The 23,406-nt window shown below is 54.8% G+C and overlaps 2 protein-coding genes and 1 long non-coding RNA gene across 3 annotated transcripts; 1 reads left to right on the forward strand and 2 right to left on the reverse strand.

The window, feature by feature from the left end:
• Positions 1–176: 176 nt before the first annotated feature.
• STMN1 (stathmin 1) lies at positions 177–4,695 on the reverse strand. The gene is made up of 5 exons (XM_040587912.1): positions 4,611–4,695; positions 2,964–3,034; positions 2,011–2,183; positions 1,019–1,210; positions 177–667 (listed from the first exon to the last, which is right to left on the reverse strand). The coding sequence occupies exons 2-5, from the start codon at positions 2,974–2,976 to the stop codon at positions 599–601; spliced, it is 447 nt and encodes a 148-aa protein (XP_040443846.1). The 5' UTR covers positions 2,977–3,034; positions 4,611–4,695; the 3' UTR covers positions 177–598.
• Positions 3,838–9,830, forward strand: LOC121085351. Its single transcript, XR_005827029.1, has 2 exons — positions 3,838–3,916; positions 7,837–9,830. It is a non-coding gene; the product is annotated as an uncharacterized LOC121085351 (long non-coding RNA).
• A 6,485-nt stretch (positions 9,831–16,315) lies between these two features.
• PAFAH2 (platelet activating factor acetylhydrolase 2) lies at positions 16,316–21,830 on the reverse strand. The gene is made up of 11 exons (XM_040587825.1): positions 21,775–21,830; positions 20,366–20,471; positions 20,067–20,217; positions 19,757–19,853; positions 19,530–19,598; positions 19,301–19,415; positions 17,819–17,932; positions 17,412–17,503; positions 17,142–17,312; positions 16,881–17,029; positions 16,316–16,653 (listed from the first exon to the last, which is right to left on the reverse strand). The coding sequence occupies exons 2-11, from the start codon at positions 20,453–20,455 to the stop codon at positions 16,559–16,561; spliced, it is 1,143 nt and encodes a 380-aa protein (XP_040443759.1). The 5' UTR covers positions 20,456–20,471; positions 21,775–21,830; the 3' UTR covers positions 16,316–16,558.
• Between the last annotated feature and the right edge of the window lie 1,576 nt (positions 21,831–23,406).

Below are 23,406 nucleotides of genomic sequence, written 5' to 3' on the forward strand. Positions count from 1 at the left end.
GTAAAATTAAGACAATGAGTGTGCTCTAGGGGAGAGGCAGTCATGCAGCATGCCCCTGGACGTGCAGAGAAGTGCTGCTGCAGACCTTTCCACCCAACACTGGAGAAGGATGTCTGCTGCAGACCTCAGCCAACTGCTTTTGTTCCTTATGTCGTTTTCAGAAGTAATTCTCATGATAACAGCACTGTGCAGCTTTATTTAGTCACTCAGTTACAGCAGTATTTTAGCAGACTGGGACAGAGTCAGATTTTTGAAGTGTAACATATTCAGCATGGAACAGTATACTACGTATTCCTTTCACAAATGTCTTACAGAGCTGATACAGTACTAGCCATCAACCCAGTGGCAAGCACACTGGAGTAGAAAAGGATGCAACAAGAAGATAGCTACACTGGAAAGACAACACTTTAGAAAAAGTGAAACATGTAAGGTCTCCCCTCTAGCCCCCAAAGAAAGTGTACAGTTTGGATCTAATTTTACAGTTCTACATCAGTTTCTAAAAACTTAAAAAAAAAACCAAAAACAAAGATAAAACCACTGGCCAGTACAGTCTTTGGATATTTAGAGGAGGGGGAGAGAGTCAGTTTCCAGAATGAAGTCAGTCAGTTTCAGCCTCACCAGGGTCTTTGCCTTCTTTGTTCTTTCGAACCTCCTCAATATGCTTGTCCTGAAAGACAACAGCAGGGAAGCAGTTAGCTGCCCAGGTGCAGAAAGGCAGGGCTCGGGCGGCACAGCAAGCCCTGGCTTACAGCAGGAACCTGCAGGCGTGGGCTACAGGATGAAGGAAGACACTGCTCTAACTCCATCCATCCCCTCTCCCCCAAGAAGGGGATTTCTGCAAAGTCTTTTGCAGATTTATCATCTTGCAAGATCAGACCACCACTGAACGCCCAGGATGGCTGTCTATTCATAGCACCCCCCCTCACCTGGCCATTTACTTTGCTTTATTTAACCAGTTTTCAAATTAAGAAGCATGAATAAACTCTCTCCTAAAGGGAAACTGGGACTCTACACCCACCTTCTCCCTCAAGCGTTCCAGTTTAGCAGCCATTTGTGCCTCGCGGTTTTCTTTGTTAGCTTCCATTTTGTGGGTCAGCTTCTCCTCTGCCATTTTGCTGAAATTGTTGTTCTCTTCAATTGCTTTCTGAAGCACCTCTTTTTCATGCTCCCGCTTCTCAGCTAGCTGCTTCAAGACTTCTGCTTCATGAGACTAACAAAACAGAAGATGCACGCTTTGAACATAAAACAGATGAGCTACCCAGACAACTACAGTCGAATTATTCACAACTCCCAAGAGACAAGATTTTCTATTTTACTGCAGAACAGCATAACTTTGTGATGCAGGACAGAGCTCTCTGGTGCTCCCACCACCCACATAACCCATATTTCAGTTACAAACTAACAGGAAAGTTCCATTTCTGTCATTACTTGCAAGTCTTGTTAAATGAGATCTTTCTGGAAAAAAGAACATGGATATTTTTAATGTTAACATTGATAGGTCTTTTCTAGAAGATTCTTGCTTCTCAGAACAGTGAATCACTGTGATTCAGGTCACACACAGGAGGCTGCACTTCAATTGGCAAGCCTCTGCAGAGTCAGGAGCTCCAAGACACATCTCAGCAAGATCTTACATCAAGTCAGACAATGTCTTCACAAACCTTCTCATTAGATTCATCACTACATTTTCTAGGAGAAAACGAGTCTGTTATGATGCCAAAGCCAGGAAAGCCAGTTTCATCCTAAGAGAGCATCCCCTCTCGACAAAACACTTTCTCCCAATTTTTCAAGTCACCATTCAAGATCACCTTGGGAACAAAGCTATGGCCCTGCAGACCACAACAAAGGTTCATTAGAACCCCAGAGGTTCCAACAAATTTCAATTAATACTTCATTTACCATAATACAAACTGCTAATCATTCAGCCCAAGCAACAAGAAAAAAAAAAAAAAGACACTACACAACTTGCACAGACTACCTGAGCAGTGCTCACTTAAGCCGTTTCAAATTTACCTTGCGTCTCTCTTCTGCTGCTTCCAACTTCTTCTGAATCTCTTCCAAGGACACATCCTTCTTCTTTGGGGGAGAAAGAGGGAATTCTGGGACCGCTTCTTTTGAGCGAGGACTGAGTATCAGCTCAAATGCCTGCCCAGAGGCACGCTTTTCCAGTTCCTTCACTTGAATATCTAGGAATGGGGGGGGGGGGGGGGGGGGGGGGGTGGTGGTGTGCAAAAACCAACAAACATGCAGTGTTTTAAGCCAGGAACTGGCTTAGGTAACTTGAACAATAGCCTTCAAAAAACATCAACGCCACAAAGCTCACTTAAGGAGACAGCATCTGAGCCGGTAGTTTTGTTGTAAGCAGCAGCACCACCATTCAAAAACATGGCAGGCAATTTTTGTGTGTAATTGTTCATCACTACTACATTACCTAAGCACCTGACATTTTAATTTTAGCCTTTAATATCCAGGGTTGTGAGAACAAGTTTATCAGGACATCAAATGGAGAAAGACTGATGATTTTTTTTTTCCCCCCAACAAGTCTGAGGAAGAAAAAGGCATTTGCCTAAGACCTGACATAGCTAGGAATGGAAACCAGTTTTCAAAGAAATATATGAGCCAGCGTTCTCTCTTCAAATACCTATGAACAGGCACGTCAGCCCTGCACGGCGTCAGTGATGAGAACTGGTATGCTGGTCCAACTAAGATGTCTTGATGATAGTCAGTTCTGTTCACGGAGCAGATGGCATGCAGATGAGCTGAAGCCCATCTGCTAACAGCCTCGTCTGAGAGGGCCTTTGGTATGTTTTCACAAGCACCCAGTTTTAACAGCTTCTCCAGAACAGCCTAGAGATAGCATGGTGATGACAGTTTACTATATTAGACTTCTTTAAGTTATTCGTGAGGAAATTAAGAGGAAAAAAACCCAAACCACACAGGACCATTTAGTACATCATACAACATACCAGAAGTAGCCATGACCAAGAAAATATGACTCCAGAAGCCAACTCTGGGAGAACTTCAATCAGCTGGATTCCTAGATAACAAAGAAACATGCCTTAGAACAATAAGCACATTAATTTCCTTTCTTTTAACTCCTAATAAAAACTGCTATACATAATTAGACCTGCTGAACAAAAGACAGTCAGGCAGGTTCCTGCAGTCAGTAATTCTGGTCAGTCTGCAGGGCTGACGCTGGTGTACGCTGCTAGGAACATTGGAGAGGTTCTCAATCATTGGTGTTGCAGGATCTGTGCACACGACTCATAGTTGGGCATTTTCAGTCCCTGTTTTACTCCACCATAATTAAGATACATGAACAAAGACTCCCATTTTACCATTAAATTAGCAGCATACGGATATTTCACTGATATTGCGCATAGCAGCTGTAGCTCTCCGAATTAAAATAGAGCACACAACAGCCAGGACTCCAGCTGCTACCAAAGATTTAAATTTTGAGCGCATCGAACTCATTTAAAAATTCCGTTTTATTTGTGCAGCCGATGCCAGGTGCTGCACATCACGGCAGACAGGGAGCACACACACTGCGCTGCGTCCCTCATCAATAAGGGCGTAATATGAAAAAAAAAAAAAAGCACAAAGCGGTGTGAAAAGCCCAAAGGAGGATTTTTATTTTTTTCCGCCCCCATGTTTTAAGCCGACAGTAAAGCGGGGGCCCGGTGGGTGCGCTGTCTCGGACGGGCGGCGCTGGGACCGCGCACCCCACCCGGCCGCTGGCGGTCCCGCCCCCTTTTCACTGCCAACCAATAGGCGCCGAGGCCGCGGCGCAGCCGGGCCGAGGCCCCACCCCCCTCCCCCCCCCCGCCCGCCCCACCGCACCGAATTCAAACCGCCGGGGAGAGCGGGCGCGCGCGCGCCCGCCCCGCGCGGGGGGCTCGAGGGAGGGCGGAGCCAAACGGTAACATCCGGGCACCTGCCGCCCCCCGCCGCTACGGAGAAGGGGAGGGATGGGGGGGGGGCTGTGTGGGTTGGGGGGGGACACAGGGACGGGGACCCTCGCCCCACCACCGCCAAGCGGGGCTCTGCCGCGAGTCCTCGCGTTCGATGGCACCAGGGAGCGGCCGCCCGGGCGCCGCCCCTTCCCCACTAACAATGGCGGGGTCCTGTCAGCGAGGGGAGGGGGCGCCGCTGCCGCGGGTAGGGCGTCGCCCCTCGCAGAGCGTCGCCCCTTCCCCGGACAATAGACACCCCCTTCCCCAGCGGGACAGGGGGCAGCTGGGGGCGCCCCCCCCATTGTCTCCCTTCCCTTTGTCACCGCAGCGCCCGAAAAGCGGGCGGGCAGGCGACGCCCGCCAGGCGAAGGGACAAAAGAGGCAGGCACGGAGCCCCCTCCCCAAGCACCTGCGGAGCCCCCCCCGCGGTCCCCCACGCCTTGCCACCCACCCTGAGCCCCCCTCCGCTGCGCCACCGCCACCACCCCCATGGAAACACCGGACCTCCGTGAACCCACCACCCCCCGACCACCACCACCACCTTCCCTAAACCCGATGGGGGGGCCGCCGCCGCCACCAGCACGCACAGCGACCCCCCGGGCGGGCCGGGGCCCCGCACGCCGCCCCCAAGCAGGGGCAGCCCCGCCGCCGCGCACCCACCTGCCCGCGCCGCCGCTCCGGCACCACTCCGCTCCCGCCCGCCCCGCCGCGCACAAAAGCGCCAAACAATGGCACGTGACCCGCCCCGCCCCGCCCCCATTGGCCGAGCGCGCCGGCACGTGCCGCCCGCCGCGGGGGGGGGGGGGGGGGGGGAGGGGGAGGCGAGGGGTGGGCGCCCCCCCCCTTCCCTCCCCAGACCCCCCACACCCGCTGCATGCCGGGATACGTAGTCCGCCAGCGGCGGGCGGGGGCGGTGCGGGGCGGTGACCCCCGCGGCCCGGTGCGAGCCCGTCGCGGGGTGCGGGACCTTGTCGTGACGCCCCGTGCCCCCGCGGGCCGGCCCCCGGCCCCGCGACCCCCGCGCCGCTGCCACTGCCCCGGGCCGCAGCGTGGCGGGACTCCCTTTGTCTCCCACCGTGGCAGGGGGGAAGCGCGGGCCCGGTAAGGCCCCGCTGTCAGGGTCGCAGGCCACATCAGGGGTGTTGGGCAGCAGTGGGGCCGTGATCGGGGGCTCACCTCGGGGCTGGCCTCTGACCTCAGGGCCACAGTCACCTCGGGGCCACAGTCACCTCAGGGCCATAGCCACTTACCTTGAGACCATGGTCGCCTCAGGGACACAGTCACCTCAGGGCCATGGGTACTCTACCTCAAGACCACAGTCACCTCAGGACCACAGCCGTCTCAGGGCATGGCCACCTCAGAGCCACGGTCACCTCAGGGCCATAGTCACCTCAGGACCACAGCCATCTCAGGGCATGGCCACCTCAGGGCCACGGTCACCTCAGGGCCATAGTCACCTCAGGATCACGGCCATCTCAGGACATGGCCACTTCAGGGCCATGGTCAACTCAGGACCATGAGCACTCTACTTCGAGACCATGGTCATCTCAGGACCATGGTCACTTCAGAGCTACGGTCACCTCAGGGCCATGGCCACTTACCTTGAGATCACAGTCACTTCAGAGCCTTAGTTATCTTAGGGCCACAGTTACCTCAGGGCCATGGCCACTCCACCTCAGGGCCCTTGGTCATCTCAGGGCCACAGCCACCTACCTCAGAGCTTTCGGTGACCTCAGGACTACAGTCACCTCATGGCCATGGCCACTTACCTCGGGGCCATGGTCACCTCATGGCCCTTTATCACCTCAAGACCATGATCATCTCAGGGCCATGGTTACCTCAGGGTCATCACCACTTACCTCGGGGCCACGGTCACCTGCCTGAGGGCATAGTCACCTCAGCGCCAGTCAGTTATCTGAGGGCCACAATAACCTCAGGGCTCTTGATCATCATCAAGATGACCACCATGTTCCTTTGGTCACCTCAGGGTCACAGCCACCACAGGCCAACCCCACAGAGGACCTATGGGTCTGACAATGCCTTGGCCCCACAGCCCCTGCAGGCAGTGTGTTTTGGGGTACAACCACATGGCCACCCTCTCCTTTGGGGTGACACCAGCAAGTCAAAAACATGTCTAGAAAAGCCATCGTTCATGCAGATTCCACAGCCTGCGGGTAATGGCTCGCAAACGTGCTTTAGATGAACTGCATTTGCGAATCTTCCATACAAATGCCTTTGTGCCACTCCCGTGGTGGTTCCCATCCCACCATCACTCGAGTCGCACCAAGAGTTGAGAGGCACAAAAGGCAGAGGGAGGAAGGATGGCACAAATCTTCTGCCACAACGCAAGCCCAGCCCAGCAGCCTCCATACCCTAAACATCAAAGAAAGGACTTTTCTGAGGGGACTCACCCTTGTTGTGCACACTCCTAAACCCAAGGATTTTGCACCAAAAAAAAAAAAAGAAAATAAATCCTACCTTGAGGAAGGTTAATATTGTGACAGAAATGCATAAAGCTTTCAAAACAGAGATTATTTTAAACACTTGCCCTGTTTTTTGCTGATCTGACGTCTATTTCCATGGAAACCACATCCAGCCGCCGAGCTGCTCGAACTGGGAGAGGTTTCTGCCGGAGTGGCTCGCCGGGCATGGGAAGAGCCATTTTCCAGCAGCATGGTAGAAGGTTTTTGTGGAACTGAAGGGATTTCACATTCAAAATGCTGTGGCTGCTTGGCCCTTCAGGATCACGCCTGGTACATTCAGGAGGTTCCTGGCTCAGTACCACCGGTACACGCGTAGATATCACACGCAACATGCATGTTTTTAAACGAAACATCTTGAGTGCTTGGATTAAATAGCATCAAATGTCGCTGGAAGACAAAGCAGCCAAAAGACCATGCCATCAGCCTGTGTTTCACTTTATCATTTATTAATTATCATCCGTGCAGCTCAACAGCGTGTTGGATGCTTTAATATTAATGCATTTTAGTAAAATCAATGAGCTTATCCTGGGATGATCTCAGGATTTCCCAGAGGAAACAAGGCTTCCTGGGCTCAGGGCTTTTTGTTTGGTACCTGTGTGACTGCCTTTAGTCAATCCTCACACCCTGGAGAGATGATGATGAAATATCATTTAGTGCTTTTGAAGAAGGGGTGTGCAGGCTGAGATAAAGCTACGAGTCATGCAGGGTCTGTTCTCAGCACTTTCCATCTTATTTCCTGGGCTTCTTACGGTTGGGGGTGGGGGGGAGGGAGGAGGAAAAAAAAAAAAGAGAAAGGGGGAAGAAAAAATGAAAAAAAAAAAAGAGACCTGAATGTAACGTACCTTCCTTTGCAGCAGATTGGCTTTAAAGCCAAAAACATTTATTTCAGATAAGCACTCTCTTAGCTAAGAGGCAACATGGTTTATGGATGGGAGGCACTGAGCTGGGAAACAGATTCGGGATTTGTTTTCAGCTCTGGCGTTTTACATGCCGTGTCACTTAGGCTGAGGCTCTTCAGCAACCCCTTTATAACACCTGCCACAACTGTTTTCAATTTAAACCAAAATCTTTGGGTATTATTGTGATACAAAGAGAAGTAACAGCTCCTAGCAGCTGGAAGGGCATGGAGACGATCTCATTTTTGGCTTCGTTGCAAGAGCGGTTTTATTTTTGGAACATTTCATAAAACCCGTTTGTTTATGTGGCATTTATTTTTGTCTGATCTCAAGAATAATGGAGTATATGAAAAGCTTTTATTTAATTTGCATTTGATTTGTGTTTATTGACACATTTACTGTGATTCTAAACAGACTCTTCTCATTGAGCCTAGCAGCCTGTGGCTGTGGTGGGTTTTTTCTACTGGATTCCTTATCACCAACAAAAGCTTTTTGCTATAATTCCAGTTTTTCCAAAAAAGAAGCAAGCAGCAGCATGAGAAATTTCCTCCAACGTGTCACTACTGAGCCCCAAAACAGCGTTTGAGAAGGAAGACACCGTTTCAAGCCCAAATCTAACCCTCTCAGCCAGAGGAATTTGTGCATCCTGAGGAAAATAAAGGACCACAGCACAACCTGCAGAAGATATTCCCAGAGTAGGAAGGGACAAAGGCTCCATAAATTACAAATATGACCCATTCTCAGGGTCGGTGGCTATCATGCACCTGGAGCTGGTGATAACTGCACCCGTTTAAAATCCTTCCCCTTGTGCAACTCGCAGCCACAGCTGTAACTGCCCACCGGTCGCTCAAGGCAGGCTCGTCCCCAGCACAGGCAAAACACAAGGCTTTGGTCCAACACGCTCAGCTCTCCGTGAAACATAAGTCAAGGTCTCACTCCCTGTACGTGTGAATTTAGGATGTGACGTGATCAGATTTAGCATAAAGATTAAAGCGTCTCCTCTGATGTGTTTATCAAAATATCCCACAAAGAGACTGACATAATTAGGTGACAACTCAGCCCACGGCAGCTCTTTTAACTTGCAAAAATATTTAATCTCCAATAAGAAAATGTGCTTTCTGAGTATTAAATTGCCACCCTCAAGCACTGGTGGTGGATGGACTGACAGCTTATTTGTGAATCAGGGAATGTTTTGAAGCACCTTGGTAAGTAATATTAGCAAGTATTTGCTAAGACTGGTGACAGTCACTGCATTAGCAAAGTTCTTTTTAAAACTAGAAATTCAATATACTATTTGACCTGAGTCAATCAGTGTAAGCGATTTAATAAATAACCCGCTGGAGGAGATAGTAATTTAAAAGAAACTTGTTCTCAGGGGTAGAAAGAAGGGCTACAAGACTTCTTTCTATCCATGTTTTTCAGTCTCTGTATTAACCTTCCGCAAATGTTTCTCCACACTGCAGCTTACCCGTCTTCACTCGGGCTGTACTGACGTGCTGCTGCTGCCCAATAAAGGTGTCGAAATGAAAATTAGTGGCTGCAAAAGTCTCACTGATCTTCAGATAAGAATATATTTAATCCAAATGCAGCCAAGGATTCAGCAGAACTGAAGAGTAAAACAAGATTTTTAGGGAGCATCTCCCTCACAATGAAAGCTCTTCCATGGGCAAGAAATGTTTTAAGGTAATTGATATTTGTTTACTGGAGGTGTTTAGGCTGATACTATATTTATGCTGAAAAACACCATTAAGAAAATGTTCCCTTAGGAACAAATTTGCACTTGCCAATGTGCTGTTGGAAATGATTTTTTCAAATCAAACAGGGTGCCTGGCTTCCATTGTTAGTTTGGTTTTTGAGAAATTCCCTCAAACTCATCTAATTCCTCCATAAAACGAGACAAGTAAAAGCACTCACCACAGATGGCGATTGCGCCTGCAGCAAGAGCGATGAAAATATCATTTAATTGCTTTGATATTGGGGCAATATAACCCTGAAATGTCATACTCCCCTCTTCAAATGCAGTTATAGGACTGTACTGCATCAGATCCAAATACCGTGGTGATGAGGGCTGACAAAGCTCTGGAGTAGAAAAACAATGTAAGCTTCTAACGAACTAAAGACAAAGGCCCCACAAGCACTCTGCTGTCCTTGTGAAAAATTCTCCAACACACTGAAATGGTGACAGACCCCAAAGCGATGGCAGCGGCTGCGGGAGCCACACGTGAGCATCTTCACCCTGGCTGCAGCCAGGCTGCTGGAGGGGATCTGGTCTTTCTCCTAACAGTGAGGTGTGTCTTTGATCCAGCCTGGACAAAGGAATAGCAGAATTCCCTTCCCAGCCTGCTGGTAGATCTTCTGGCATGTTTTTCATTCTTTGTTTCCTAAGAAAATAAGTTTTTCACATGATCAAACTTCTTCTGTATCTCTGACTAGTCTTCTCTCCCTGCTTTTAGCTTTGTGAGCCAGCCTCTGCCCCTCCAATAAATATGGATAAGAGCTCAGTGACATGAATTCCACAAGTTTCTTGAAAACAGATGGCGGGGGAGAGGCAAGAGTGAGGAAAAGGCTTCAGCACAAGCCCAACTATTATTAGAGACCAGAGACTTCACACCAGGGAGAGCTACCACGGCCGCTCCCAAGGGAGGGTACAGTTTCAGAGCTGGTTGTTTTCTTCACGGCACTAGCGGATCCTCCATGTGCAGTTGTGCTCTCCTGGCAGCTACCTGCCACATACAAGGATGGATCTGCGGGGATGCTGGCTCCCACCTCCACTACGTCCAGAACCACGCAGTGAAGCTGGCCTGGAGGTCTCCTCATGTTCCTTCCCCCCCTCCTTGCTCCCATAGCTCCCAACCGAGCCGGGAGCCTCAACCCATTTCTCTGCATCCTCGCTGCTTCTCCCTTTCTGCTCCCAACCAGACTCCACAAATTTGCATTTCCCATATGGAGCACCCAGAGCTTTGCTATTCAAGGAAGCCCATAAACAACTTGCTGCCGAGGGTTCAAAAATAACTGTGCTGCACAGAGCTGCATCACTCAGCGATAGCAAGTGGTGGGGTAGAAACATGAAGGGATGGGGGGGGGGGGTGCGGGTGTGAGCCAACAGGAGATGCACTAATTAGATTTCTAAAGCGTCAGTCAGCCATTTCAGCTGGGATAGAGCAAAGGAGACAGTGTGATTTTGACAACCACATGGAATAGCAATGCATCGGGAAGCCATAAAATATTCAACAGCTATAGAAGATTCCAGTAAAGACATTTGCTTTGGCTCTTTGAAAATGAAGTGGAGGTTAAGAAAAGCTGGGTATAGCACTAATTATTCCCCAGTTCCTAATTAGTTCCTTGAATTTAAAATATGGGTTCAGCTCTACCAGCAGCTCAGCAAGCCTATTGTGCTATTAATACTTCCCTGGCGTGATATAGTTAAAAATACTCCCACCCTTTCAAGACAAAATGTAGCTTGGAAGTGTCATGATGGGAGGAGTTCAGGGATGGAAATCCTCTTAAAGGAATATGACTTCCCCAATGTCAAATAAACAATATGAATGAGCTTGTAACAGCCCCCAGACCGAGCCTGTTCTCAGTAAGAGCAAATTTGAAAATAATGCTCAATGCAGAGCTCTCAGGCCACTTGCTACCAAAGCTGTTTCACTGACAAAATTGGTAGGCAGCCAGATGGTAACAGGTTTTACTGATTTTTCAGAGAGATCTGCTGCCTGGGGAGCAGGTGGGTTTGCAATTCTCAAGTGCCTGGCTTCCTTCAGACAGACAGCGCAAGGTCAAATTCTGATCGAAAGGCAGGGTCCTGACACGCACCCCCCTCTTTGCCTCCAGCCCCACACTCAGATAACGCAGGAGATCCTGACCTTATTAGCCACAGCTAATTTTTCCGTGGCAGTATCTATAGGTGCTGTTTCTGGATGAGATCTGACAGACGCCATGGGCAGAATAAAACATACTTCTTCCCACAGGATTTATGAACCAAGGAAACAGGTTGGTTGTGTTGTTTTTTTTATGGCACCTTTTGACTTCAGTCCGATGAGAAGGTCTAGGTCTACGCTTTCACACTTTAGCTCCTCTCAGGATAATAAGCAGTTCCCCTCCCATCTCCACCAACAATTCTGCATCAAAATGGGTTAATTCCCGCTCCATCCCGCTGGCTCTTCACCCACTGCCTGTAATCGCTCAGCAGTACCAGCACGGAAACAATACCTGCACTTAACATTTGCTCAGTGCTGTTTGATCCCTTTTCCCTTACTAATTTGAGTTCATAATAGATCAATATATATATTAAAAGAAAAAAGACCAGACGCATCCACTGCAGCTGTGAGAAGGAGCAAACAAAGCCAGCCTTTCTGGACGAAAAACACATCTCTGTCTTTTATGCAATAAACCAGCAAACTCCTGCCGTACGCTAAAATCAATACCCAGAGAGACACCCTTATGTTGCGATTGCCAATGTAAGTGCTTTATTTTAATTAAAAAAAAAAAACAACAAAACCACACACAAAAAACCCCAATCCAGGCCTTGTGTGATGGATGTCATTAAAAAACCACTATTGATGTGAGGAAATGAAGGCATCCTGAGGCTGGTGTGTTGGGGGGGGGGGCACAGTGCTGCCATGTCACCCGGGGAGGGGTGCTGACAGTCTCAGCACCTCCCTGCACCCCGCTCCAGGCTGGAAGGCGTAAGCCAAAGGGTTAAAAAGGAGGATGGGACATTTGGGGTCCCCGCCTCGCCCAGCCCCCACCTGCTCTCCCCCAGCACCACTCTGGGGGCTGGGGCTGAGCTCAGCCTGGCCTTCCTAAAATGGGGGAAATCTGGATAGTGACCAAAACCGATCCCTCCAATCTGTTTCAGGGGCTTTTTTTGGAATAGCCTGGAACTAGAGAGACCTCATGCAGCCACTTCTTCTCCAGCACCTCAGTTTCCCTTCTCAATCCTTTCTTCCTGTTTATTCAGGAATCATCTCTAGGGTCAGCAAGAGACCGCTCCAGCCTGAAACGGGGCTTCTGCTGCAGAGTGAAAACTCAAAAAACCAGTTGTGCCCTCAAAATACCCTTGATGGCTGACAGAATGGAACCCTCCTGGCCCACAGCATTAAATTTTGAAGGCCCCGGAACTCAGCAAGCATCACGCCTGCTGTCCAGCCCTGTGGCATTGCACCTTGAAGCTGGGAAGCACGTGCCCTGCACTGGATCCCAAGGGTCTGCCCATCCAGAAGAGCCCTGGTCCTGCCTTGTAACCCAGCATGGGAGGAACTGGTGCTTGGGAAGATGACAAAATTGAGCTGATGCTCGGGGCTGCGAGCATCCGGGGGTTTCAGTGCAAGGCAGCCTGGAAGCTGATGCACTAGATGGTAACAATTTGCTTCAGCGATGAAGAAACTTAATTTTTCTTCAGAACTTCACCCAGCGCAAAGTTTTGATTTGCCAAATAGAAAAAACGACATAAACCCAAGCATATACTCACCAATCAAAGGAATCTAGGGAACTCTGCCCGAGAGGGTGCTGCCCGGGTTTGGGTTGGGAGCAGGGTCAGCTCTGCACCTGCATCCGTGCTGGTCTTCGGGGTCAGGATCGCAGCCCACAGCTGGACACTGAGCTCCTCTACCAGAGCTCGTGTGGTTCTCACTGGGCTCAGCTTGCACGGCCGTGGACCTTCCTCAGCTGTTGTGAATCCAGGCCTTTACTATTTTCCCTAAAAATACAAGGGAAAAAAAAAACACCCCATGACAGCGTGACGGTAATTACAAGGAGGTTTTAACACGTCTCAATCTGCATTAATTAAATCAACAGGGAAGCTTCAATTGAGTAAATGAGGTTTTTTTCTGAGCAGCAGCAAATGCTGAGGCTGGTAACTCCAGTTTGCTGCATGCATGTGCAGTGGGATGGGGAGGGATCTGCCGGCTGGAAGGGGCTTCCCAGGAGGGAGGGAGCCGCAGGCAGGACAAGCTGGGGGTGGGGAGGATGAGAAGAAGACTCTCAGCCCTAAGAGACGAAGAGCTTGGAGCCAGGTCTGTGCCGACAGTCGGATTTCAGCCCCGAGCCCTGAGAGCGGAGAGCTTTGAAGCTGAAGCCTGTCGGAGAGCGGAGGTTGCTCTGTGGAGATAAGCCGTGGGGAAGAGGAATGCGTCCATTCATACCCCAGCCATGCTGCAAGCACAGCTGTGAGGGGAATATCAATGGGCAGGAGTGGCTTGTTTGGGTTTTTTTATTTATTTATTTCAAAAGCCACTGTTTTGAATATTGAGGCAGATCAGACACATCGAAATGCTTGACTGCAAGGGAACTCTTCCCAACACACAGCCCTCCAGGGCAGGGCTGGGCTGCCAACCTGCAAGCAAGGCAGGTGCCCCCGCTACCGACCCTGCCCATGTAACGGTGCTGGTGTTCCCTTCCCACGTCCCCGAGAAGCAAAATCTCTCTGTGAATAAAACACGGGGGATTTATGGATATAAAACCCGGCTAGCTCACATTCAAACCCCAACCTGTGAGTTGTAACGATGCAGCAACCACGAGCTGGTGCCGGTGGGCTGCTGTGGCAGATTGCACACCCGACTAACCCTGAATTCCTGCTTTTTGCCAGAAAACTTTTCAGCGTGACACAGGCAAGCCTGGAGCAGCCCGGGCCACCCCAAAGACTGGCCGGCTGGCCCCTCTGGTTGCTGGCCCGGGTGGGTGGCAAGGAATGATGCTCTGTCGCTGCCCACGGCTGGCCTGGGAAATGCTGGCTCTGCCAGAGCAGTCTCAACCCCCTTTCTTTCCAACTTCTCAGGCCCAGCAAAGCGATCCAAGCAAGCTGGGACGTGGGGAAAACACCTTCCTCATGTGCTACGCCGGGGATTTGTGCCACATCTTTCACACACGCTGCCTCCAGCCTCAAGGCTGGAGAGTGTCATGGGGACCTGGAGGAAAGTGCTGCTTGCAAGGGAGGGGAGCCTGGCTGAAGAGATAGCTCCAGGCTGGATTTTAAAGCAGATGCAGCAAGTCAGCAGAGTAGGAAAATGCTTGGAAAGTGCTCCTGCACCACCACATCCCACAGAGAGCAGAGAGGGGCCGATGCAGCAGAAGAAAGAGGGTGTCTGCCCTGCCCAAGTGACCCCGGGGCTTTTTGGAACTCTCTTCTGGTGGGGTTTTCGTCCAAAGGCACAAAGACAATTGGAAATGTGGTCCCAGGTGCAGAGGCTGGCTCTGGAGTGGGGAGCAAAGGAATGCAGGACCAGGCAGAAGGACATCTGCCCGCTACCCCACTCCCCCAGACCCATGGGCACTGAGATGGGAATAAGTAGCTTTCTGTGAACCAAAGGGTTAATGAATGTCAGAGTCACCCTCTGAGCACAGCCGGTTTCTGCCACCCCTGCCCATAAAGCCTTTACATCTTTACGTAAGAGTCTTGCAGAATTTATAGCCTGCCTCAGCTATGCTGTGCTGGAGCCATGACCGGGCTGCTCCCCTCTAGCTGCCAGCGCAGATCCTTGGCCGTGCTAATTCAGGGAGGAAAATGAGATTTGATTTCTGCACCAGTCACTGTCTCTCACTGTTAAAGCGGGACCTGACAGGCTCTGTTCATTCCCCCCCCCCCCCCCCCCCCCGGCTCACCCACACAATTCATCGACCTTGAACATTCCCCACCCATCTCAGCATCCCAGCAGAGCGGTCCTGAAGCTCCCTGGGTTGTCACACCCCGGCTTGCTCCCAGGGCTAGAAATGGTGGTTTCAGTGTAAAACAATTAAAAAAAAATATATCTGGAAGCCTCAAAAGCACCGGGGTTTTGTGGTCCTGTTCACATCAGTCCTTTGTGTCACCGGAGAGTGGAGGAGATGTTGAAAGATGTCCTCCCTGCTGCTGCACAGCGCTGCGCCATCCCCCGAGGCCATCCTGGAGCATCCTCAGCCCTAGGACTTGCCTGCGACTAAGATGGGCCAGGGGCTCAAGGCGAGGACGTGGCCGTCACTGACGGTGACACAAGCAACTCGGGAAGAGTGAGATGCTGCTTTTCCATTCCCCTTTCTTCCCCTGGGGTGAGGGCTTTGCTGGCACCCACGTCACCCACCGTCACTGGGTGAGGAATAGCATGTGCCACCCAAACCCCACTCTCCTCCAGCCATGGCACCCCAGGAAATCCTGGCTCCGTGCACCCCTGAGCCTTGTCGTCTGCAGCAGCTTCTCTCTGCAATGGCAGAAGGTGAAGCAAAGCCGCTGCTGTCCCACCACGTGTCCCCCAGCAGGAACCCCATGCCGCCGGCGGCGGGGACAATGCAAAAGCAGATGGTGTGCCAGGAGCCTGGATGTTCCCAGCAGCTGCCAAGGCGGCGTGTCCAGGATTGCCTGCCGCTTCTCCCACCACAGTGCCAGCCAGGACCCTGGGGAGGGTCTCCAGTGGGCCAAATCCATGCAGCTCCACCAGCTTCAGCCCTTCCTCAGGATCGCCGAGGATCAGACCTCCTCTCTTAAAAAGCACCCCTTGCTCTACTGTCTCTGGTGTTACCCAAGGGCTGTAGGTGCCTCCGAAGAGCCTTATTCCCATGGCCAGCATGTGCCTGTTTGCAGCGGCATTGCTCTCCATGCTGCAAAACCAGGCTGGGCTGTTTTCCTTCCATCCCCCGGGCTGATCTCGGTCCCTGTTTCACACCCCTGCACTGCTGGGGTGCTCACAGATGCTTCCAGCCGGCCTCTCCTTTAAAACGGTCCTCTTTCTTTTTCTCCCCCAGATTTTAGGTGGGCAGCCAACAATCTGGCCAGCTTCCCAGGACAATGCCAAGATTTTCATTACCCTTGTGCTTGGAGCCCTGATGCTGAATCCCTTTGCGCTGGTTCTTCTGGCCACGGTTGAACTACCCCCAGCCCCTGCGGAACGACCCCACTGCCTGCTCCTGCCAGATGTGCCACAGCTGCAGCAGATCCAGCGATGGCTCGATGCCCACCAGCCCGCTGGGTGCAAGGGGGGTGTCAACTCGGGCCCAAGTGACAGCCAACTCAGTCTTTGTCCACGGGGATTTTATTCCCTTAGCCCCACAGCCCTCACTGCGGGCAGTGCCTGTGCAGGGAGGGCTCTCCCAGCACGCTCGCTGAGCACCCCGGCCACCAGATGTCCTGGGAGCACGGACCTCAGGTCCTGCTCTCCCCATGGATCCTTCTGCCCTTCCTGGCTCCCAGCTGGCTCATTTTGGACAAGAAGCAGCCACTTTGCTGGTACCTGGCTCCTGCCAGCCACCTCGGAGCAGGCTACAGGTTGGAGCGGCAGAATGGTGCTTCTGGAACCACCGAGTCTCCGATGCCTTCGAGGAGGTTGTCCCATCGATCGAACTCCTCTTCCAGGTCTGCACGGGGCAGAGACGGTGACGGGGTTATGACAGCAACTATCAGCCCGGCTCCAGGTGTAAAGGAGGAGGAGCAGCCACCGGATCCCTTTGCTTTGTGCAATGGGATGGGAAGTACCAAACCCAAGCCCGCGGAGGCAGCGGCCCCCCCGCAGCCCCCTGCAAGTGGGGGAGCTCTGGTGCCCTCCCGAGCCCCCAGCCAACGTGCCCTCCACCCTGCGCCGTACTGAGGTGCCTTTGCAGGAAGGCCAGAGCCGCCCGGCTGGTGATGTCCAGACCCTTGTAGGGGTCAAGGGTCCCTCTTGCGCCAAAGATGCGGGTGTTGAGCTTCCCAGTGAGAAAGGTGAAGTCGGTCTGGCTCTGGTGCACGGATCCCCTGGGACACAGAAGGGATCTGCTTCAGTGGGAGCTGGGGAGGGGTCCTCCTGCTGGGAGGTAGGTGTTCCCAGGAGGGTACCGGCAGGGGGTACCCCCAGCCCCTGACTCACAGGATGGTTATAATCTTCGTCTGGCTGTTCCTGGAGCTCAGCCTTTTCATTTTGGCAATGCTTTCTGGTGTCTGGAACTTCTCGGTGTTGATGAAGAGCACAGGCTTGGGCACCTCCGGGTACAGCACGTTCTCCAGGGGGAACATCCAGGCGTCGAGAGCCACTGCACACCTGCAGCAGGATGGATGCACGCCACGGCTTCCCTTCCCACCGGGATGAGCCACGGGTCCCTGGAGCTTCCTGGGGCTCCTCGTCCCTGCTGCGGCTTACCTGAAACTGGGCTCTTTCACCAAGGTCAGCACTGCTGTCACCCCACCGAAGGAATGGCCCATGACGGCGACTTTGGTCAGATCAACGCTGTCCTGCAAAAAGGAGAAGGCTGAGGAGCCTGTGCTCAAATCCTGCAGAAGCCAAGGGAAGATCAGCAAAGCCCCACTGCTCTGCCCTCTACAAGGGACACTCTGTCCCATTTCCATGGCTGGTGGAAGGAAAAAGGAGAAGAGAGGCACCAAGAAGCCAAGACATGGAAGGCTGTGGCTCTGCACAGACCCTGCTTCTCCCAGGAGGAAAAGTCTCACACAACAAGGACTGATCCTGCCAGCAAAGGGTACCCCACCCCCCACCGTCGACCGACTGATGCCCCTGGCTGGTCCTTCAGCACAGACAGACCCAGATACCTTCAGCACGGAGAGATCAAAGTCCTGGTGAAGGATGTTTGGGACAGATTTACCGCTGCTGATGTCCTTGAAAAGCCGGAGCGCTCGCACACATTCCTCTGCTCTCTGATGAACCTGGGAGTGAGAGTCGCCCCTTCCCCGGTTAAGCCAGCTCCTCCACCCCACAAGTTTGTGGCCAGATCCTCTCCCCAACGCCCACCCACACTCATCCCTCCAAAACGGCAGCGCTCAGACCCGACGGGGCTTTCCCTGAATTACAGCAAATGTAAAAGCAAGCGAGAGGCTGCACCGCAGCAGCTCCCGTGGGGATGCAATGAATTTATTGGAATGGTTTCTTTTTTTTGTTTGTTTTTAATTCAGTTAATCTGATAGCACAGACGGCTGGAGATGAGCAAAAGAACTCTGCTCCGGCGAGGAAGCAGTGGGGTGTGCAGGGGAGGGAGAGCCCGGGTTCCTTGCCAGCTGCCCCCCAGTCAAGCCTGCTGAAGCCATTCGCCAGTGCAAACACCCACGGGGGGCCTGGACCCCCCATCCCACCCCAGCTGCCAGGAGCAAACCTGGAGGTCACCCTGAAACCCAGCTCGGGGGCTCTACCCAGGAGCGGCTCAACAGCCCAAATGGTGGGTTCAGGGAGAGGAAGCCCTGACCTGGAGCCACATCGGCGCTATGTCCCCTGCTCCCCAAAGGCCACAAATGCTGTCGGCCATGCACATTTAAAGGCCTTCCCTTGACAAAAAACTCCGACACAAACGTCTCTCCATTCCTCCCTGCTCCCTCTAACACAGAAGATGCCGTAACTGAGGCTGACCTGGCAACCATTTCCCTCTATTTATAAATTATTTCTCATTCACCCTCAGCATTCATCCTCACAGGCTCATCTTTACAGGAAAACTGTCTCCCTTGTTCATGCAACGTGTCATGAGATGGAGTATACACACAAAAAAAGAGGCTGGGACGTGATTTAAGACTGCCAAAAGCACCTCCAACCACCATGTTTCCTAGAGAGCTTGTCTACGACAAATCTTGACGCGACGTTGTTCTTTTAAACGAGGCAGAAACAAGCAGGGAGGAACCTGGCTCAGCAGGAAACCTTCCCGCTCCCCAGCAAGCAGCTGTCTGGGATAATCCCGCAGGGACAAAAATCAGAGTGTGAACAAACCCAGCAGCCGGCACGAAGCCCTGGGCTGGGCAGAGAGCCTGTTTCTCCCCGGGGTGCTGGTGACGTTAAGCATCCAGGGATCCAGCAAAGCCCAGCTCGGCTCCTGCCAGGGTCAGCTGGAGCTGGGCAGAGGGACCCCACAGAGATAAACAGGTTGAACAGATTTTTCTCAGCTTGCAAGGAGAAAGCTGAGCCCCAGTATCGTGGCGGTACAAGTTTGGGAAGGGCTGGAGATGAACACCCCAAGGACAGGGGCTGGCTCAGCCTGCAGGAGGGATTTCACACCTCCTGGGTTGCCCACCCTTAACCTCCGACCCTGGTACCTGCTTGTTTCGGAAATAAAACTCCTTCTGCCCTTGGGGCACCCGTTGGTAGGGGATCCACTCCTCTCTCCCAGCTTCTGCCGTGCAGAAATATGTTGCGGAGGCAGAATGGTCCCTGCAGTGGCAGGAGGGCAGGCGGCCACGTCACGGGGGCACCGGCAGCCCCCTGGGACACCATGCCCTGCCAGCCCGGCCACGGCTGCCGAATGTGGGGGGACCGGGTGCCCACCTGTGCTCCAGTGCCGCCACCACGAAGCCCCAGGATGCCAGCTCTGAGCAGACCGAGGAGTACAGCGTCCTGCAAGGGAGCCGGGGGGCAGCAGCATCAGCACTGTGCTGCCAACACAAGGCAGGTGTGAGTGGGGCGGGGGGGGGCCGGGACACCTGCATCCCCATCCTGGCTCTGGCCTGGAGCAGGGGCTCAGCATCTCCTGCCCTGCTCGGGGCTCATCCTACCGAAAGGCTCCCAGGCCGTGGGAGAAGATGATCAGCGGGTACCCACTGCTACAGGGCTTGAGAGGCCCGTTCCAGCTCACCGGCACTCTGCAAGAGCCTGCAGGGAAGAGGACCCCCCCCAGGAGAAGGGGGGACACGGGCAGCGGGGTGCTGCTGCTGCAGCAGGACCCCGCTCAGTTCCATCCCTGCTTGTAGCTTCCACCGGCGAGCCGGGGATGGGCTGGGTGACCTCGAACCACACTAAGGGAGTGGGTCCCTAAGGATGGGGGAGCACCCAGGATGGGGGACGTGGTGCCCGCCACCCCCTTACCGATGGTGATGCTGAGCAGGGGGGCACACCAGCGCCGGCTGTGGTGGGCAAAGTCGGCCAGCCCGCCGCAGTACTCATAGCGTGGGATCCAGAGCGGCCGCTCAGCCCCGGCCCGGGGCAGGCAGGGGTAGAAGAGGCGGAGGAAGAGCCCCTGGGGGAGAGAGGGGAAGGGGGGACGCGATGGGGACAGCAAGGGGCAGCGGTGGCCATGTCCTCAGCAAGCTCAGTTCTTGCAAGACCCAGCTGGCTGCAGTGCATGGAAGCCTGTCCCTGTCCCCGTCCCCGTCCCTGTCCCGTACCTGCCGTGTCTGGCCCACCATGACATCCGTGCAGCCCACGTGGTGAGGCCCCTTCCCCAGGGGCAGCGCCAGCGACTGCGTCCCCCCCATGCTGTCACGGCCCAGCCTAGGCAGATGCACAGGGTCAGCATCTGTCCCCCACCTGGGGGACCCCGACTCTGCTCTTCTCCTTCCCCCAGCCCTCTCCCCGTGGTCCAGACCCCCAGCATCCCCCCAGCACTGCACCAGCCAACACACCGAGGTTCCCAATGCCCCCTGCACAGAATTCCCACGGGCACAGTCCTGCAGGGATGCTCAGGGACGAAACCCTACAGTTTCTCTCCCAAGAGCTGCTGGACTGGGACAGAGGGGCTGACAGTGGGTTTGGGGGGCTGACGGTGGGACAGTGAGGCTGACAGGGGGACAGTGGGATGGTGGCGCTGACAGCGGGATGATGGAGCTGATGGTGGGACTGGGGGAATGATGGCAGGACAGTGAGACAGTGGGGCTAATGGTGGGACCGGGAGGCTAATGGTGGGACAGGGGGACTGGTGGTGGGGCAGTGGGGCTGATGGGGGGATGGCAGGGCTGATGGGGGGGGGGGGCGCTGACAGTGGGACAGCGGGGCTGACGGCTGGTCAGTGCGCAGTGGGGCAGGTGGGGCTCAGCAGAACCTGCTCCATGACCACCCTGCTGAGGGGCAGCCACCCCCGTCCCCCCGCCCCCGGGGAGCTGAGGGCAGGGGAGGCAGCACGGGCAGGCACTGCAGAGCTGGGGTGGCACCGGGATGTGTGGATGGGGGGTCAGTGCGGGGCTGGTGGGGGCGTCGGCCAGCCCCGGGCACCCACGGCAGCCACTGAGGACACGGCGGGGAGAGAGCCCAGTACCCCCCAGTGCAGAACTACAGCTCCCAGCAGCCCCGGGCCGGCGAACCACAACTCCCAGTATGGCCCTAGGCTGGGACTACACCTCCCAGTATGCGCTGGGCCTCCAGACTACACCTCCCAGTATCCCCAGCTGAACTACATATCCCAGTGCTTCCCGGAGGCCGGCTCCCACACCCCTCCCGCAGCCCCTAGTCCCTGTGTCCCCCCCCAGCACCCCCAGTTACCATCGCAGCTCTCAGTGCTTCCCCCAGCTCCCAGTGACCCCCAGCTCCACCTCCAGCTCCCAGTACCCCCCAAATTCCCAGTGCCCTCACTGACCCTTGCAGCTCCCTCCCAGTGCTCCCCATGAGCTCCCAGTGCCCCGCAACCCCAGCTCCCCCTGCAGCTCCCAGTGCCTCTCCCAAGCTCCCAGGGCTCCTACAGCTCCCAGTTTCCCTCTGTGCACCCCAGCTCCCAGCACCCCCACCCCAGTATCCCCCATTCCCTCCCTTCCCAGCCATATCCGTCCCCCGTGTCGTTCCCCCCCCCCCTCCCCGCACTCACCAGTGCAACAGGGTCACAGCTCCCAGCACGCACCAGTGCGCCCTGCACTACAGCTCCCAGTACCCCCCGTGCACGTGGACTACAGTTCCCAGTAGCTCCCAGTGCGAAACCACAGCTCCCAGTGCTCCCAGTGCAAAACCACAGCTCCCAGTGCCACCAAGCCAAGACGCAGCTCCCAGTCCCACCAGCACAAAACCACAGCTCCCAGCGCCCCCAGTGCGGGATGCAACCCCAGACTCCCCATCGCAGCCGCGGCCCCTCCGTGGGGGGCTGTGGGGGGCTGTGCCCATGGGCAGCACCTTGACCCTGGGGCTGCCCTGTCCCTGTCTGCACCCCAGCCGGGTTCCAGCTCCCCAGGGCTGGAGACTGTCCCCATGGGTGTCCCCCCCCCCAGAACCCAAGGGGTGCCTGGGGCTCCCACTGCCCACCCCCATGTTCCCGGTCCTTTGGTTAATCCGCTTTCCGCAGCTAAGGCAGCCCAGGGCCGCAGTAATCCCCTCCGTGTCGGGGGGATTAACTCCCCCCGGGGCTGAGCTGGCCGGGCCTGGCAAATAAATATCCCAAGATTTGGTAAAAACCATCGCTACCAAGCTGGCACGCACACAGCCCCTCGCCGGGCTGCCCAGCACCGTCCCCTGCCTGCATGGGGAAACTGAGGCACGGCCCCTAGGGCTGTCACTGTGTGTGTCCCCTGGGTCCCACTCGGCTGGCAGGGCAGGGGGAGGGGACCCCAGCCCACAGCCACCAGTACAGCCACCCTGGGGTGCTGGGCTGAGGCTCCTGGCACCCTGTTCCATACAGAGCAGAATCCTGCCCAGAGGCCGGGCCGCCTGCAGGCTGAGGCCGGCCGGGTTGTTACACCCATGGGTGGGATCCAGCACCCGTCCCGGCTTGCCCGGCCGGCGGGGCAGGGCGGAGGGTGGCTGGCGTGGCTGGGGATGCCAGCGCAGGGTGGGAGAGTCGAGCCCCGACCTGCCCTCGCTGCCCAATCCAGCCCACGCCTGGCTCCCCACGCTGGGGCTCAGCACCCCCCGCACGCCCCCGTATCACCCCAGCAGAAGGTCCTGGCTGATCATGGTGGGGGCTGCTGAAGACATCGAGACTTGATGGGGGGGGTGGGGATCCTGCTCTCATCTCCGATGGAGCCCTGCAGGACGGAGGTGTGGGGGTCCTGCAGGTGAACCACTGGGGTCCCAGTTGCGTGGGTGTCACTGGGGGCTTTGCTGCTGACAATGTTGCTTTCTTTAAAGGGATTGTCTCTGCCCACAGCTCCTGTTCCAGCCATCCCAGCAAGTGTTCTCAGAGCTGTGCGCTGTGGATGGCTGATCTGGGGGGGTCAGGCCAGGCTGGGACCCCCACCTCTGCCTCACCGTCCACAGCTGGCTTTGTGCCATGGTCCGGGCTCCTGGGCACGGCCACGTTGGGAGCTGGCTTTGACTTGGGCAAGAGATGTTGGGCTGGGGGGGGGGAGCTTGTGCCTCCTACCCCTCCTACCCCGTGCTGGGACCCCGGGGTCGCAGGAGCCCGGGGGTGGCATTGGAACCTGGGTGTCGCTGGAGTGTGGGAGTGACATCGGAGCCTGGAGGTGCCATAGGAGCCCAGGGGTGCCACTAGTGGAGGTGGCCCCAGCCG

This window comes from Falco naumanni, chromosome 3 (assembly GCF_017639655.2).
Source record: "Falco naumanni isolate bFalNau1 chromosome 3, bFalNau1.pat, whole genome shotgun sequence".
NCBI classification, from domain to species: Eukaryota; Metazoa; Chordata; class Aves; order Falconiformes; family Falconidae; genus Falco; species Falco naumanni.

What these genes read in the sequence shown, in the direction of transcription:
- STMN1 (XM_040587912.1), bottom strand. An exon ending in CAGCAGAAGAGAGACGCAAG is followed by an intron (nt 1,211 to 2,010) that starts GTAAATTTGAAA and finishes CTGTTTTGTTAG; the next exon opens with TCTCATGAAGCAGAAGTCTT. An exon ending in TGGAACGCTTGAGGGAGAAG is followed by an intron (nt 668 to 1,018) that starts GTGGGTGTAGAG and finishes GTTGTCTTTCAG; the next exon opens with GACAAGCATATTGAGGAGGT.
- PAFAH2 (XM_040587825.1), bottom strand. Translation starts at nt 20,455, where the DNA reads ATGGGGGGGACGCAGTCGCTGGCGCTGCCCCTGGGGAAGGGGCCTCAC. An exon ending in TGGTGGGCCAGACACGGCAG is followed by an intron (nt 20,218 to 20,365) that starts GTACGGGACAGG and finishes TCTCTCCCCCAG; the next exon opens with GGGCTCTTCCTCCGCCTCTT. An exon ending in CACGGCCTGGGAGCCTTTCG is followed by an intron (nt 19,599 to 19,756) that starts GTAGGATGAGCC and finishes GCTCCCTTGCAG; the next exon opens with GACGCTGTACTCCTCGGTCT.